At 46.5% G+C, this 14,505-nt stretch overlaps 1 protein-coding gene across 2 annotated transcripts in view; it reads left to right on the top strand.

Moving 5' to 3' along the window:
* LIG3 (DNA ligase 3) overlaps positions 1-14,505 on the top strand; it is a 222,520-nt gene that overhangs the window by 197,041 nt on the left and 10,974 nt on the right. Inside the window, exons 20-21 of one of the 2 annotated variants that reach the window (XM_078679596.1) lie at positions 12,312-12,377; positions 13,080-13,229. In XM_078679596.1, the coding sequence (XP_078535722.1) occupies positions 12,312-12,377; positions 13,080-13,136 (123 nt within the window). In that variant the 3' untranslated portion in view covers positions 13,137-13,229. Of the gene's footprint in view, positions 1-12,311; positions 12,378-13,079; positions 13,230-14,505 lie in introns of those variants that run through there. The other variant, XM_078679597.1, reaches the window with a different exon arrangement.

Genomic DNA, 14,505 nt, shown 5'->3' with positions numbered 1-14,505 from the left:
CCGGGATTGGGTAATGGCCGCCAGGATAGCCGCGTTGTCAGGTCCCGATCCACCTCCGCCGCCAGATGCCCCGGCGCCGCCACTGGGCCCGGCAAACTTGTCCATGGGGCCCTGCTTAGGCGGGCCCCCTCCACCACCCCTGGTCATGGCCGCTCACGGACACCGCAGGTCCTCACACTGAACGGGACGGGCGCCGCCCGCGGCAGGTCCAGCAGGCCTTGGGCAGCAAGTCCACTGCAATGGGCACAGGAGGTCTCCGGCCCCGCCCCCGGACGCCGGGGCTAGTGACCGTGTAGGAAACTGTGGCAGGCCAATGCGCCCCCGGCGTGACGAAGCTCGAGGCCCCGGCTTCACAGGACCGGACAGGCCCCCACTACACCGTGACACCCACAAATGCTCTCAGGAACAGAGGAGGTAGGGCACCTCCGTAATCCTCCGGTAACCAATGCTGCCAGGCACGGCCAAGGTCTGCGCCGCCGACGCCACACGGCCGCCCCTCGGTGGTCCCAAAATCAAGGTCCCCAGCCTCCAGCCAGCCGCCAGGCCGCAGACCGCCGTCGGCGCCTCAGGGTCTCAGAGGGGACGGAGCCGCCAGATCCAGGCACCGGAGAAGACAGGGCCTACCTCAGGGCCGGCGGCGCTCGTCAGGCTCCACCCACGGGCCCGGGGTCCGATTGTTGCAAGGCCGTCCGGGGTCCGCACTGCTGACGTCACCCCCGGCAGCGCTCCGGCAGTTGCCACTCGGCGTCTCCAAAATCGAGGTCCGCGGCTCACGGCCAGTCGCTGGGCCGCAAACCGCTGTCGGCGCCACAGGGTCCCGGTGGAGCCAAACTTGCGGGATCGCAGCACCGGAGAGAGCAGGACACACTCCCGGATCGATGGCAAGAGCTAGGAATCCCCTGCGGGCTCGGGGGCCAGGATAAATGAAGAAGGTAAGTTCGGGCCGGCGGGAGCTCTACCAAGCTGCGACCGCCATCATCGCCCGCCAAGCCACGCCCCCTATTTCTTTACTTTTTAAGCAATTGCGGCACCCGCTCTTTAGCGTAAGATGTTTAAAGGTAAAGCACGGGTTCTGCCATTGTAACAAAAGTAAATAAATAAAAACAAAAAAAAATGCGTGCTGTCGCCATTTTTTTTTTACGGTTTGTTTACTTTTGTTACAATCATTGCACCTGCACTTTTATTTCAAAAGTAAAGAAATTAAAAAAAAGTTTTTTTCTATTTCCTCACTTTTGAAGCAATCGCAGCACCCACGCTTTAGCTTCAGATGTTTAAACTAATAAAGTTTGGAAATAATGGTCTAAGGTTTACTACGACTTTGATTTAAGAACCTCCCTAGACACTTTGTTTGCTATTTTCGATGTTTTAAGCTAAATCGCGACTGCCGCGATGGTTTTACTGAGAGTTTGAGCTATTGGCATTCCATTAATATTAGCAACACCAATGGCCATAATTTTCTGTCATGTCCATCCTCCTATGATTGGAGAAGTACGCCCTGGTACCCACCTATATATAATTTTTCTGCTGTTGTACAGGAAAAAAGAGTTTGAGTTCCAGGGCTGTCAAAGTGGAATTGAAGGAAGGCATCTATAGAACAGAGCAAGCGAACTAAAAACCGTTGGATACAGACATGGCATGTTAAAGAAAGACCAAATGCACTGAATAACAAACAAAATGGCTTTGCCTCATGGGAGACCCAACAGTGTGGTCAGAGAATGTATAAAATGGGTGTGGGCGATGGGTAACAATCAAGGGAAAGGGAGAACAATTCTTTTAGGTTCTGCCCAAAGTACCACCACAAGTTTGCCCAAAAGAGCAGTCACAAAGTCTTCAGTCTCTGCTTGCTGAAGGACCATTGCACTGAAGACTGCAATGCTCGTGGTAAGTATCAAGCTAAGATGGTCATTGTAAGAGAAAATCAGCAGTGGGTTCACTATTCCATGATGCAAGCAAACCTACCTCAGAGACCTTGGTCTGTCGAGTGATGACGATAGAAACCCTGAAGAAACTAAGATGATGCAAGGAGAAGGGTCTGATGTTGAGAAAACATTTGTTGACCTAATAAAAACACCAGAGGTGGCGAAGAAAGGAGAACACTGAGGAAAGGAGATTCACAGATGAAGCACACTCCAAAAGTATTGTAGGACCGAGCTGAAGATTTTCAGACTCCAAAACCTCCTCAAAACCCTTGACAAATGAATGTAGGTTGAAGCAAAAGTCGGCCCATGGATCGCAACATAATGACACCGGTTTGATGCCTAAAAAAAAGGATCGGGGATGGGAAAGGAGTCTGAACAGGAACCTCTGACTCCGAAGAGCAATACGCTGCTGACCCCCGTTGCTAAACAAAACACACTTGATTTCAAAAGGAAAAACACAGTCTCGAAACCGAAATTGCTGCAATCCTCCATAATTTCGATTTCGACACATCCCTGAAAGGATTTGGAATCATGTGAGAAAATGGGGTTCTGTTGCAGCTTCCCCCTCTCCCCCACACAGTCTTTTTGTCGGGCTTTGATGCAACTTTGACTGTAGAGTATTGGGTTCCTACTGTGCAATTTCCCAGTACTAGTGTCCTTTCCCTAAAACATGTCCACAATTGGTACCCCTTGACCCCGTGTAAGTCCCTAACATATGGAACCCTGGGTACCTACGGCCTGGAGGCTGAAGAGGGCCCCTTGGAATCCCCTCATTAGGACCATGCCACTGCCCCTGCAGTTGCTATGTCCCTGTGAGGTGAAGAAATTGGCAAGTCGACATGGCACACTGCTTTTCTGCCATGTCAGCTAGCACAACCTACGATCTAGGTAAGTCACCCCTCCAGCAGCCCTTACCAGCCTTAAGGGATGGTGTACTATATTCCAGTTGTGGGCATATCTTCATGAGCAGATATGCCCCCCACAGTATTGGGTACTTTCTCTTAATATTGTAAGTGCCAGGGAAGCCATAAAGAGTACATGGGCTGGGAACTTGACAACTCGAGTTCCACACCACCATGATTCCAGTGTGGGATTGGTTATTGAATGCACTCAGAGGGCATCTTAGAGATGCCCCCCGAAAAGCGACCAGCCTCTGGTGGGATCTCCGACTGGTAATCACCAGCCTGCCACCACCAGATATGTTTCTGGACGACCGTGGTGAGAGCCTTCACTCCCTAAACCCAGAAACAAAGCTTTTCCTGGGTGGATGTGGTTACACCTCCCCAGGTCAGGAAGAGCTATCTGTGGTAAGGGAGCTTCAAAGGCCTTGCTGCATTTGTAACGCAACCTCTAGCCTCTCCTGCTATCAAGTGCAGGCCCCCTTCATATCTCCCCTCCTTTTCTGCTGGAACACAGACGGGAAAACTAGAACAGCCCATAAGGTGAGCCCACCTCTGCCAACCCTACCCCTCAGGTGTGGGTGCACTTTGTGTGCTAACTCTGATCCCCCTTTGCCTGAGCTTAGGTCCAGGAGCTTTTCTCCCACAACCTGGTAGCCTGTTTGTGAGCAGCCACCAACCTGGTGGACCCCGATCCCCTATTGGATAACATTGGGCCTCTGCACTCTGCAACTGGCCACCATAGTGCTGCTGAGGGTGCTTTGAAAGTGCATCCTTGACCCTTTGGGAAACCTTGTTCAAACCCTAGAAACTCACCCTTTAATTACCTGCAAAACGAAAGCCCTACTTTCCTCCATAGTATTGCATTGAGTGTTTCCTCTGAAAAAGTGTGGAAGGTGTTTTGTATTGTTAACCTAAGAAACTGTGTTTTGGCAAAAACAATTTTACTTCCCTTTTATCCCGGACATGTCCCAGTGTGATTTCTAAGCATATCACACTGAGTAAGAAAAGTAATCTGAAAAGTAACTTAAAAAGTAATCATACAGTACCTGCAAAGTAACTGAAAAGTAATCTCATCTGTTTCTAAATACTTGACCTACCTGTATACAAACAAGTACATAAAACTGTATTATTTCACTTACCTTCACCAGGCCTGGCTTGTTTCTAGAAATAAAATACAACTCCATAATATTTTTATACAAAACAAATTGGGCAGAGTTCAGTCTTTGAATGTGTGAAATCATTTCTTACCTGAGTGTGTACTATAAATGCTTAACACTACCCTCTGATAAAGCCATACTGCTCGCCCACACTACCACAAATAGAGAGTAAGTTATTATCTACTTTAGCCTCTGCCTACCTTTGGGGATCCACTGGACTCTGTACACACTATGCGTTACTTTGGTATAGTATATACAGAGCCAGCTTCCTACTGATCAACTTACCTGCAAGTGGTGTGGCTCCAGGCCCCACCTGTCTCTATTGAAAAGCATTGGGCCGAGCTCCTATTTTGAGCTCTGCACCCGGCAGCTCCTGTGCCACAGGTGGTGCGATTTTGGTACTCACCTGGCCTGTGCTGACGTTGGACTCAGAAGACTGAGATTGTAAGTTTAATACTTAACCTGTTTTGACTGTGTTATTGTTTTCCCCTTAGGAAAACATTGGACTGTGTGAAAAGTATTTTTAATTTATAAAATACTTATCTTATTATGAGGACCTGGGTCTTGTTAAGTTATGTTATGTTAAAAGAACTTGTACAGCGCACGGTCACCAGGCGGTTTCATGGCGCTCAAAACGGAGGGGCGAGAAGCAGGTGCATGAGTTACTCATAGGCTTGTTGGAAGAGATGAGTCTTGAGCAACTTCCGGAAGGAAGCATAGCTGGAGCTAAGTCTGAGGTTGCTCGGGAGAGAGTTCCACAACTTGGGGGCTAGGAAGGAGAAACACTGACCGCCGTGTTTTTTCCGATTGAACCGCGGGATGACAAGCAGGTTGTAGGAGGAAGAACGCAAATCTCGCAGGGGGGCATAGCGCTGGATTCTAGACGCAATGAATGCTGGGGCTAGATCAGATAAGGCCTTAAAGATGGTAAATCCAAGTTTAAACAAGCAGCGCTTAGCTACTGGGAGCCAATGAAGGTTCCTCAGTAGAGGCGAGACGTGTGGGTGTTTAGGCTGGTGGAAGACTAATCTAGCTGCCTGGTTTTGCACCAGCTGTAACCGATGCAGTTGGTAGGCAGGGATCCCAACATAGAGGGTATTAGCATAGTCAATCCGGGAAGTAATTAAGGCCATAATGATGAGGATGAGTGCCTCTGTAGTCGGAAACCTGCAGATTTTACGAATCCTGCGAAGGTGAAAAAAGCAGGAGGAGGTAACTGCATTTATTTGAGGCTTCATTGACAAGTTACTACAGATAATTACGCCAAGACTTTTGACCGAATTGACAGGGTTGGGAGGGGCGCCAAGGGAGGAAGGCCAAAAGTTGGTGTTCCAAGGGTTGGCTGGCCCACCCAACAGAACCAGCTCCGTCTTATCAGGGTTGAGCTTCAGCTGGCTATGATACATCTACTCAGAGATGGAGAGCATGGTGGATTGAAAGTTGGCACGGGAGGAAGGGGCAGAGTTGATAGGGAAAACCAGCTGAAGGTCATCAGCATAGTTAAAGATGGTAACCGGGTTATGACGGAGGGAGGCTATGAGGGGCTCCATGTAAAGGTTAAACAAGAGCGGCGACAGGGCCGAGCCCTGCGGAACTACACAGGTGAGGGGAAAGTGAGATGCTGAGTAGATGGACAGGTGGACCGCCTGGGTGCGCTGGTGCAAGAAAGATCTAATCCACGTCAGAGCCATGCCCTGAATGCCAGCGTTACTGACACGGTCGATCAGTATTTCGTGATCGACCGTGTCAAAAGCTGCAGACAGATCCAATAGTACAAGGGCCTGGGAGATGTTCTTGTCGGCACCTTTCCTCAATGCGTCCATTACAGCCACGATGACAGCTTCGGTGGAGTGGGCCGGCCGGAAACCAGCCTGCTGGGCATCCAGAAAAGAAAATTCCTTAATGAACGCACTGAGGCAGCCAGTGACATGGGCCTCCAGAATCTTCCCAAGATAGGGAAGGAGGGAGATAGGCCGAAAATTGCTCTATACCGAGGGGTCGGCATTCAATTTCTTTAGGATGGGGACCACAACAGCACGTTTGAATGAGTCAGGGACGATGCCTGTGGCTAAAGAGTAACTAAGCAATTCAAGCGGGGAATCCGGACAAGCCAAAAAAGCCTCCTTGAGGATCTGTGGGGGGCAGCAATCGTTAGGTGAGCCCGAGCTCACTTTGTATAACAGGGATACAAAGTCAGTTGTGGAAATCGGGGGAATGACATCCAACCGGGAAGAATTCACAGGAGGTAAGGCCGGGGGGGAGGGGGAGGAAGGAGAGGGAATATTATTTTTAATAGTTGCAATTTTATTAATAAAATAGGAATTGAGGGAATCGCAGAGAGCCTGTGTAGGTAGAGGTTGGGCAGTTACTCGGTCCGGTGAAGTAAGCTCATTAACGATGGAAAAGATCTCCTTGGCTTTAGAGGCCGAGTCAGTAATTTTCTGGGAAAAATAGGTGGTCTTGGCTAGCAGGATGGAAGTTTTGTAAAGTTTCAGCAATACAACATAGGCGGATTTAAGTTCCAGGTCATAGTTGCGCCTCCAGCGGCGTTCTGCCTGACGGAGGGCCAATTTGTCCTTTTTTAGCTGCTCTGTAAACCACCGTTGGGCGTCATGAGGACGTTTAGTTTTTATGACCTTCAGTGGGGCAACTTTGTTACTGGCGGACACCAGCCAGTGCTCAAGATGGAGAGCCTGGCAGTCAACTGGAGACTGGCCAGTGGGGGCGGTGGCAGCCAGTATGGAATGGAATTCGGCCAGGTTGGCTCTTTTCCAATTACGGGTTGTGAGATTGCAGATCAGAGTGGGAGGGATAAGCGGTACGTTTTTCAGGGAAAAGGAAATAAAGCAATGATCAGACCAGGAGCAAGGGGAGACTACGGGGGGAGAGATGTCGAAGTCAGAGGTCCAAACTTGGTCCAAAATATGGCCTTTACTGTGTGTCGCTACTTTAATATGTCTTCAATAAAGTACAAAGTATAATTTTCTACAATTGGTCTGGATCTCCTTCTTGAGTCTTGTGCCATTATTGATCACTGTTGTGCAATAAATGTCCTGCACTCCTCAGTAATAGGCCTAAGGCTAATCATCCACACTACGACTAATAGTTTAGGTTGTGCATTAAGCCCTGTACACTTGAGAATCCCTGGACTCTGGGCACGGTATTACCACCTAGTGGCAATATCAATATACAGAGCCAGCTTCCTACAAATCCCAATAAGGCCTGTGGAAGACAAAGGGCAGGATGAGGAAAATCTTAACTTTGAACCGCTGAATACACCGAAGCTCCGAGAAGTGGAGCACGGGCTCTTCTGCGAGGAAGAGGAACAGTATGAGCAGGGACCTTTTCAGGGCCTCCAGACCACAGATGGGACTGGAAAGACCTATAAATTGATTCATAAGGGGAGAGTGTCGACTCTTATTACTCTAGGCCCTCACTTCCTGATGACCTAATGGTGTACAGCATAAGCCTTGAGAGGTTGACAGCTAAGTAATGCACCTCAAAGAGGAGCAGCCAGAGTAATGTTTTCTGTTGGAGACCAGTATGTCCTCACAGAGGAAATGCCAGTATCTCTTGAATCTCCCAAGTATCCTCTACCACAGGACGGAAAGTTAGAAAGAACAAGTATCTTGCAACGCAGTGACGCCCAGAGTGAAAAAGAATAAGTAACCCTCCTTCCAAGACTCCGCATATTTTAAGGTCAATGTGGTAGCATATGAGCCAGAAAGAGAGCTCATGCCCTGATGTCTTCTCATACTCCTCCTGACAAGATGAGGAAGAATGGAGATGTGGAGAAAAAGTTAGAGAGCACTGCTGCCACCCTTTGGAGGATAGCAAACTCAAATGCACTACTCAACTGATTTGGTCATCAGCAGTGGGAGTATATCGGAAGCAAATTCAGCATCTCGACAACCATTACAACAAGTGGGCCAAAGCAATAAGAGGAAAGAGTTGTTAAAATTGACATTGGATGTAACTGATACAGCTAGCAGACAGATCAATACAGACACTGCCCTCAGAAGACATGCCTGGCTGCTAGTGTCCGGATTCATCCACAGAAATTCAGTCGTCAGTCATACATGTACCCATCTCAGCAATAGACCACATGCTTCAGCAAATAATAAAGCACAATGAGACGGCAAAAGCCATGGGCCCCTCTTAGTTTGAGGTCAATCATGAAAGGGTCCGTACCAGTAAGGAAAGCAATGGGAGAATGAGGCTTCCAACCTAGCCCGCAACCCATGGCCAAGTGATTTTCCGTCAAAGGCCTAAATCATTCAACACCAGTAGGGGGAAGAATGAAAGTAGATATTAAACATCATATGACATAGGCGCTGTAATGAATCTTACAATGGACAGCTCAAGACTGAGAACTCGTACCAAAAAAGAAGTAGTTCACTTGCAGCAAGAAGTCTAAAAACTCCTCCTCCAAAAGCAAGCAATAGAAAAGGTACCAAGCAAGGATATCAGCCAAACAGCATACTCAGTCTATTTTTTGTATCCGAACCATGCCCAACACTAAGACCTATTCTATACCTCCAGTTTCTGAACAGACTGATAAAGTCCCAGAAATTTAACATGACACCGTAGGAGGTCATCACACAACTAAGAACACAGAAGTAGGCAAGCCTTTCAAACAATGACTCCCTCTGTGACCATTGTACAGAAGTGTCACTCGCCTGTTGGTGATGTACCTGGGCATCAGGGGACACAAGCCGGGGGTGTGTGTGTGTGTGTGTGTGTGTGTGTGTGTGTGTGTGTGTGTGTGTGTGCGTGCGCCCCCCCCCCCCCTTTGGTTGGTATACGGCCGCAGAGTGTTCTTCAAGTGGGCGGACCTCAAGCCCCTAGAGGCGCGGTGGGCCAGCGTCATAGCTTTGAAAATGCACCTTTTGGCTATAGGCAGCCAATGTAGTTTGCGGAGGTGGGGAGAGATATGGTGTCTGAAAGGGATCCACTAGCCGAGCGGCGGCGTTTCGGACCATCTGGAGTTTTTGACATTGGCCTGTTGTGATACCTAAATACAGGGCATTGGCATAGTCAAGATGGGAAATGATCAGTGCCTGGATCACTGTCTTACGGCAGTCTGCGGGAAGATATTTAATAAGCCGTTTGATGGTCCTGATCTTGCCAAAGCAGGAGGCTGTCACTGTTTGTACCTGGGTGTTGAAGCTGAGGTGGTTATCCCAACGGACCCCAAGGTTTCTTACTGAATCTTTCGGCGTGGGGGCTTGGCTCAGATCTACTGGCCACCATAGGTTGGAGTCCAGGGGGATGGAGAGTTGAAAAACAGAATCTCCGTTTTTCCTGCATTAAGTCGAAGGGAGTTGGCATCCATCCACTTGGAGATGTCCCTAAGGCAGGTTTTTAGCGGGTCGAAAGCAGAGGAAGAGGGGGAGTCAAAAGTGAAAAGAAGCTGAATGTCATCAGCGTAGGAGGTGGATTTGATCCCTGTCTGAGCGATCAGTTTTGCCAGGGGAGTGAAATAAACAATAAACAGGAGCGGACTGAGGGAGGAGCCCTGTGGGACTCCCCATTTGAGTGGTCTGACTGTGGAAGTGTAGGGGGGGGTGAAGACCTCCTGTGTACGGTCTAAGAGATAAGACGTGAGCCAATTCAGCACAGTGCCGCCTACGCCCAGGTCCACCAGCCTCCTCAACAGGATCCTATGAGAGACGGTGTCAAATGCTGCTGAGAAATCCAGCAGCACTAACACCGCCCTTGATGTTAATAGCACTAGCATCTGAAGTTTTCAGATCTGGTGGAGATGGGGGAGGGTCAATTGACTCACTTGCTAGATGCAAATCTCACCCACACATCACTGAAGGTCCGCCTAACAGTCCTAGTGTCGTAGACCAAGGGACATATAGGGAAAACGTTCTTCAATACACTATTCATCTAGAGATTCCTATAATAAGCAAAGAGGATAGGCTACCAAGTTAGGCACCCGTACCCATGTGGAATCTAAATGTATTGCTTGCGCTGCTAAGGGGTTTTTGGGGCGTACGTCTGACATCACATGACGATACACTAAATCGTGGTTGACAGCATCCAGAGAGAGAGATAAAAAGTGACAAGAGAACTTTACGCTTCTAGTCCCAACCACCAGTGTGTAGAGTAATGCTCAGCATGTCAATCCAGAAAAGTCTTCAAGCAACAAAACTGCTCCTACAGGTAAGTAACAATTTTAATCCAGCTGCCAGTGTAAGAAGCAATGATCAGCCATTTAGAAAAGTTCATAGTACGATTATGATATTATGGGGTTTAGTTAGGGGAGCATTAGGCAGTTTTGGTAGAAAAAAAGCACTTTTCCTTTTCTGAAACTGGGGAGTGAAGGACACATTTATCACATGGAGGTGGAGGTTATTCCAGAGAATGGCAGTGTAGCAGAAGCCTTGTAAAGAGGTGTGGCGAGATGTACACCTTGGTTGTCTTGTTTACTAATTTTAATAGCTTTGAATATGGTGCAGTAAATTGAACTTGAACTATGAACAGGAAGTCAGGGCGGTTTTGGAAGGAAGCGATATACTCCTTTTTGCTTGAATCTATAATTAGCCAAGTTACAATGTGGCAGGAAACCTTTCGACAAGGTAGACTTTGGAAGCTAGGGAGGAGGGTGCTGGCCTTATCGACGATGAAATGGGAGAGCTAGTATGAGAGAGGGCTTCACCTGACCTACAAGGAACAGCTATCTACGATTCAGCATTGGTAAAGAGGGTTGTGGAGAATTGTTGTAGATTCATGATACCAGTAGGAGGCTGGAGGATTATTGTGATGATGACAATGAGCTCAGTTTTGATAGGGATAGGCCTGAGCTATACAGCAGTAATTCATTGCTGGATGAGGTCTATGTAGTATATTACGAGGTGAATGCAGGTGGCCAACAGCACCTTCATATAATTAGGCGGCATCTTCTTACTGGTGAAGGGTCGTGTTTTGTTTAGCTAGTGGGACTCCTGTGAGTTACATGTAGATTGAATGTCATAGCAGCAAGAATGTATCTTTATGGGACAGTAGGTGATATGGCTGAGTATCTAGTTGCTTCGTCATCTCTGGTCTAGAATCAAGATGAACCAACTGAGAATTGTTTGAGGGTTATTCATGAGGGCCAACAGAGTATGAGGGAGGACTTGGAGATTGGAGTCTAACAGTGCCAAAGATTGCAAAGAGATCAAGAGCTTCAAAGGCAGGGGGTCTCCCTTATTTGTGATCTTCAGGGCATTGATTTCTTGGGTAGCCACAGTCTTGATGCAGCGGGGATGAAAGCCTCATTGTTCCACCTGGAAGAGTTTGTGGGAGCCAATGTGATCTTTGAGTTTCAGTGTAATAGCTTTTTTTAGGACTTCGGTAAGGCAGGGAGGTGGATGATGAGGCATTCTGTTCAGATGCTGGGAGAATGGGAAGGAACTTTTGTGCAGTGGAGGTGCTAGTGATATCTAAGTGGGTCTTCACCTAGCACATGGTATTTGGCATTACGGGGATGTGTTTCTAGATTTTAACCCCTGGATTCTATTTATTTTTTGTATATATTAGTGTTGGAAAACAAACCGCTCAAAAAGCATTAAGGGAAAAGGTACAGGAATGTTCCAACAGTTATGTCGGAGTTACGTACTAGTAGCACAGTACTGCAAGGATACATATCATCTGGCCAAGTGTTCATGGTTGCCTTATGTTGTAATTTCTTGTTTATGGGCAGTATTGAGTGGTGCCTTGCATTATGAAGCCGCTGTGTCTGTAAAATGTGTGGGAGAGTGCCAGGCTAGTAAGTGTCACCCCCGGTCCCTCCGCCTCCATTAGCAAGAGATTCATCTAATCCCTTGATACTTAATTTACTTGATCATTTCTCAAATTTCCGCACAGGCTTTGCATTAATTTTCGGGGCACACTTAATTTGTTCTTTGTGGTTAATGCCTCTTACAGATATTTATTCCACAAGGGCATACTGTTTACACTTTTCTCATGTTGTGTATATAGTTCAATAGTACATTCATTGAGTTACGGAACACAAGGATTTGCTGGAGAATATTGTACATTTAGCAAAGAGGAACAGCAGTTGGTCATGTATTTTAGTCAAAAGCCGTTGTAGATCATTTAGAAGAGTGCTGGCCCATAAGAATGTTGTTCTGTAAGAAATGGTTTTTTAATATAATTGTAAGTGCACCCTCATACCATATGTTTGTTGCATGATGAGAAGTGGTTGTACATGGTTGATACTAAAAAGATACCATTATGGCAAAATATGTGCACATGACTACCACCAAAAGTGTTTTAAAAAATAGTGAGGATTAGATTTTCTTGTTGGCATATAGAATCCTAATCCCATCTGCTTATCACAGGTGAAAATATCTGACTCCAGTCATCGTAATGGCCACAGCAAGACCGTGCCCACAGTGTCATCAAAGGTAAGAGCTTATTATCTTACTCTGAGTCTGGTTCTAGAGGGTTCTGCAAATGTGATAGGGCTGTCTATCTAGTGTGACAGCACACATATTCGGGTAGTGTTTGCAAATAAACAATGCATTCCTAGTGTCACATTATGGAATATTATGGGCAGGGCACTTCTTGGGGACATAGTGGCACATATGGCAGAGTCATTTTCTTTAGTTATTACACTGGGTGGTGTAAGCATGTGTCAAAACATGTCTCAGTGGTGTTTTATTAATTTCCAGGCTGGCTAAACCCATCCTTGGGCTTTTTCCATTTTTGGCTGGACATGATTCAGGTTGATTTGAGTCAGAAAAGCCTTTCAGATTCACCGAATGGGTTTTGTGATCCTATAAGGAGGAGGCCTGAAATGGCCGGCTCTCCTAATTGCAATTTGCAGTTGGGTATGTGAATGGCTTGTGACCACAATTGCAGTTGCCATTCCTCAAAGAAGTTAATAATCTATTCCCAAAGTGGAAGCCGATCCAGTTGGATAGCTTTAGGGACTCTGTTGAGTAGCCTTGTGGAGTGCTGGCAGTGGTCTTTTATGAGTACCCAAATAGAAACCTTTCTTCTTTTTTCCATGTACAGCAACTTGCAGTTTACTTTGAGTTCTATTCTCTGGCTTCCTAAATGTGTAGTATCTAAGACAACTCTCATTGCATTTATTTGTGTTACAGAGTATGCAATTCAGGAACCATTCAAAGAGCAGAACAAGCAGCAGCTACTATGGTTGATAGCGAGTGTAGACGAAATTGTGTTTGTGGGAACTAATGCTGCATGAAGCCCTCTTTAATGCGGAGTTATCCTCACCTATTAAAAAGTGTCCATGTGCCAAACTTGTATTTTGAGTTTTCATTCCGTACGTGCTGAGAATAGTGCAGATTGTATAATCTTGAACGCAAATACTGTGGGTATGCCAGTTGCATTATGGCATTTTTTGGAGAAAACTATTTGGCTGTTGTTCAGAATGTAAGTCTACATGTTGGCACATCAGAGCTGAGAAAGAAGGTTTTGGTCCACGAGGACTGATCCATGTGACATTCTCAGGCAAGCCTCTATGTAAGTGATTTATACTTAAATTCATTTTATGTCAAATATAATATTGGTATTTAATGAAAAACTGGAAGGATCTGACCCTCTTCGATGAATGTTAAACACCGATGTTCTAAATGACAGTTTTTACACCTGAGGTGCAAGGTGTGCCTTTCAAGGAATGTTGAATGAACAGTTAACGCTTCAGAAACCACCCATCCAAGTCAAATCATCAGTAATTTGCCATTATAAATTAGTTTCTGACCAACAGAAGGAAGTTCAGTAGTTCCCTCGGTTGGGATTTTGAAGGAGGGGGGTCTAGGAATATAGATACATGTATATTATCCCCATGCCCCCAGTCTGTCAATTTGGTGGAGACGTTTATTATTATTTTTTTTCCTCATTTGTGCGATCTTTATAGTTTTTAGCAAACCAGGTCACCTCGTTTTGATTGAATTTCTGCACACCTCGTGTACTTTGGATTTTTCCATCCCCTCCTAGAGTGGATGACTGGCTTTGCCAAGTCAATAAGTTTAGGAAACTAGATAAACTTAGGGGGGGGGGGGGGGGTGCAAATGTACGAAATACTGGGACCTTTGGGACAAGAATATGGCATAGGCTAGGAAGGGACGTCCAATGATTTCAATAAATGCGATCACTCAGTTTCAGTGGATTCTCCAGGGGGCCCCATGGTGGTGGATTCCAAAGAATTGGTTGGTCTTTTAGACATGGTCATGCCTCTTACTTTGGGCGGTTTACTTTCCTCAATCAAAACGAGGTGACCTGGTTTGCTAAAAACTGGAGAAGTTTCTTGAGCCCCTTTGTAGAATAGAGACAAAACTCCAAGAGTCAAAGACATTTACCTCACTTGGTGTAATACATACCATGGCAGTTGTTGAAAGATTTTAGCTTTCACCCCTCAAGACCACTCAGCACCTAGGTCCAACCTGTTTCGGTTTGCAAGGTTTTAGGCTGATTAGTTCAAGTAAAATAGGGATGTTGATGCCCAGATTATCACTCAAACCCCAGTAGCAACTTTTTCGCACTGACATGCGTAAAAAGAACTGAAGA

This window comes from Lissotriton helveticus, chromosome 3_1 (genome assembly GCF_964261635.1).
Source record: "Lissotriton helveticus chromosome 3_1, aLisHel1.1, whole genome shotgun sequence".
Classification (NCBI taxonomy): domain Eukaryota; kingdom Metazoa; phylum Chordata; class Amphibia; order Caudata; family Salamandridae; genus Lissotriton; species Lissotriton helveticus.
This window is presented reverse-complemented; position numbering and strand designations above follow the sequence as displayed.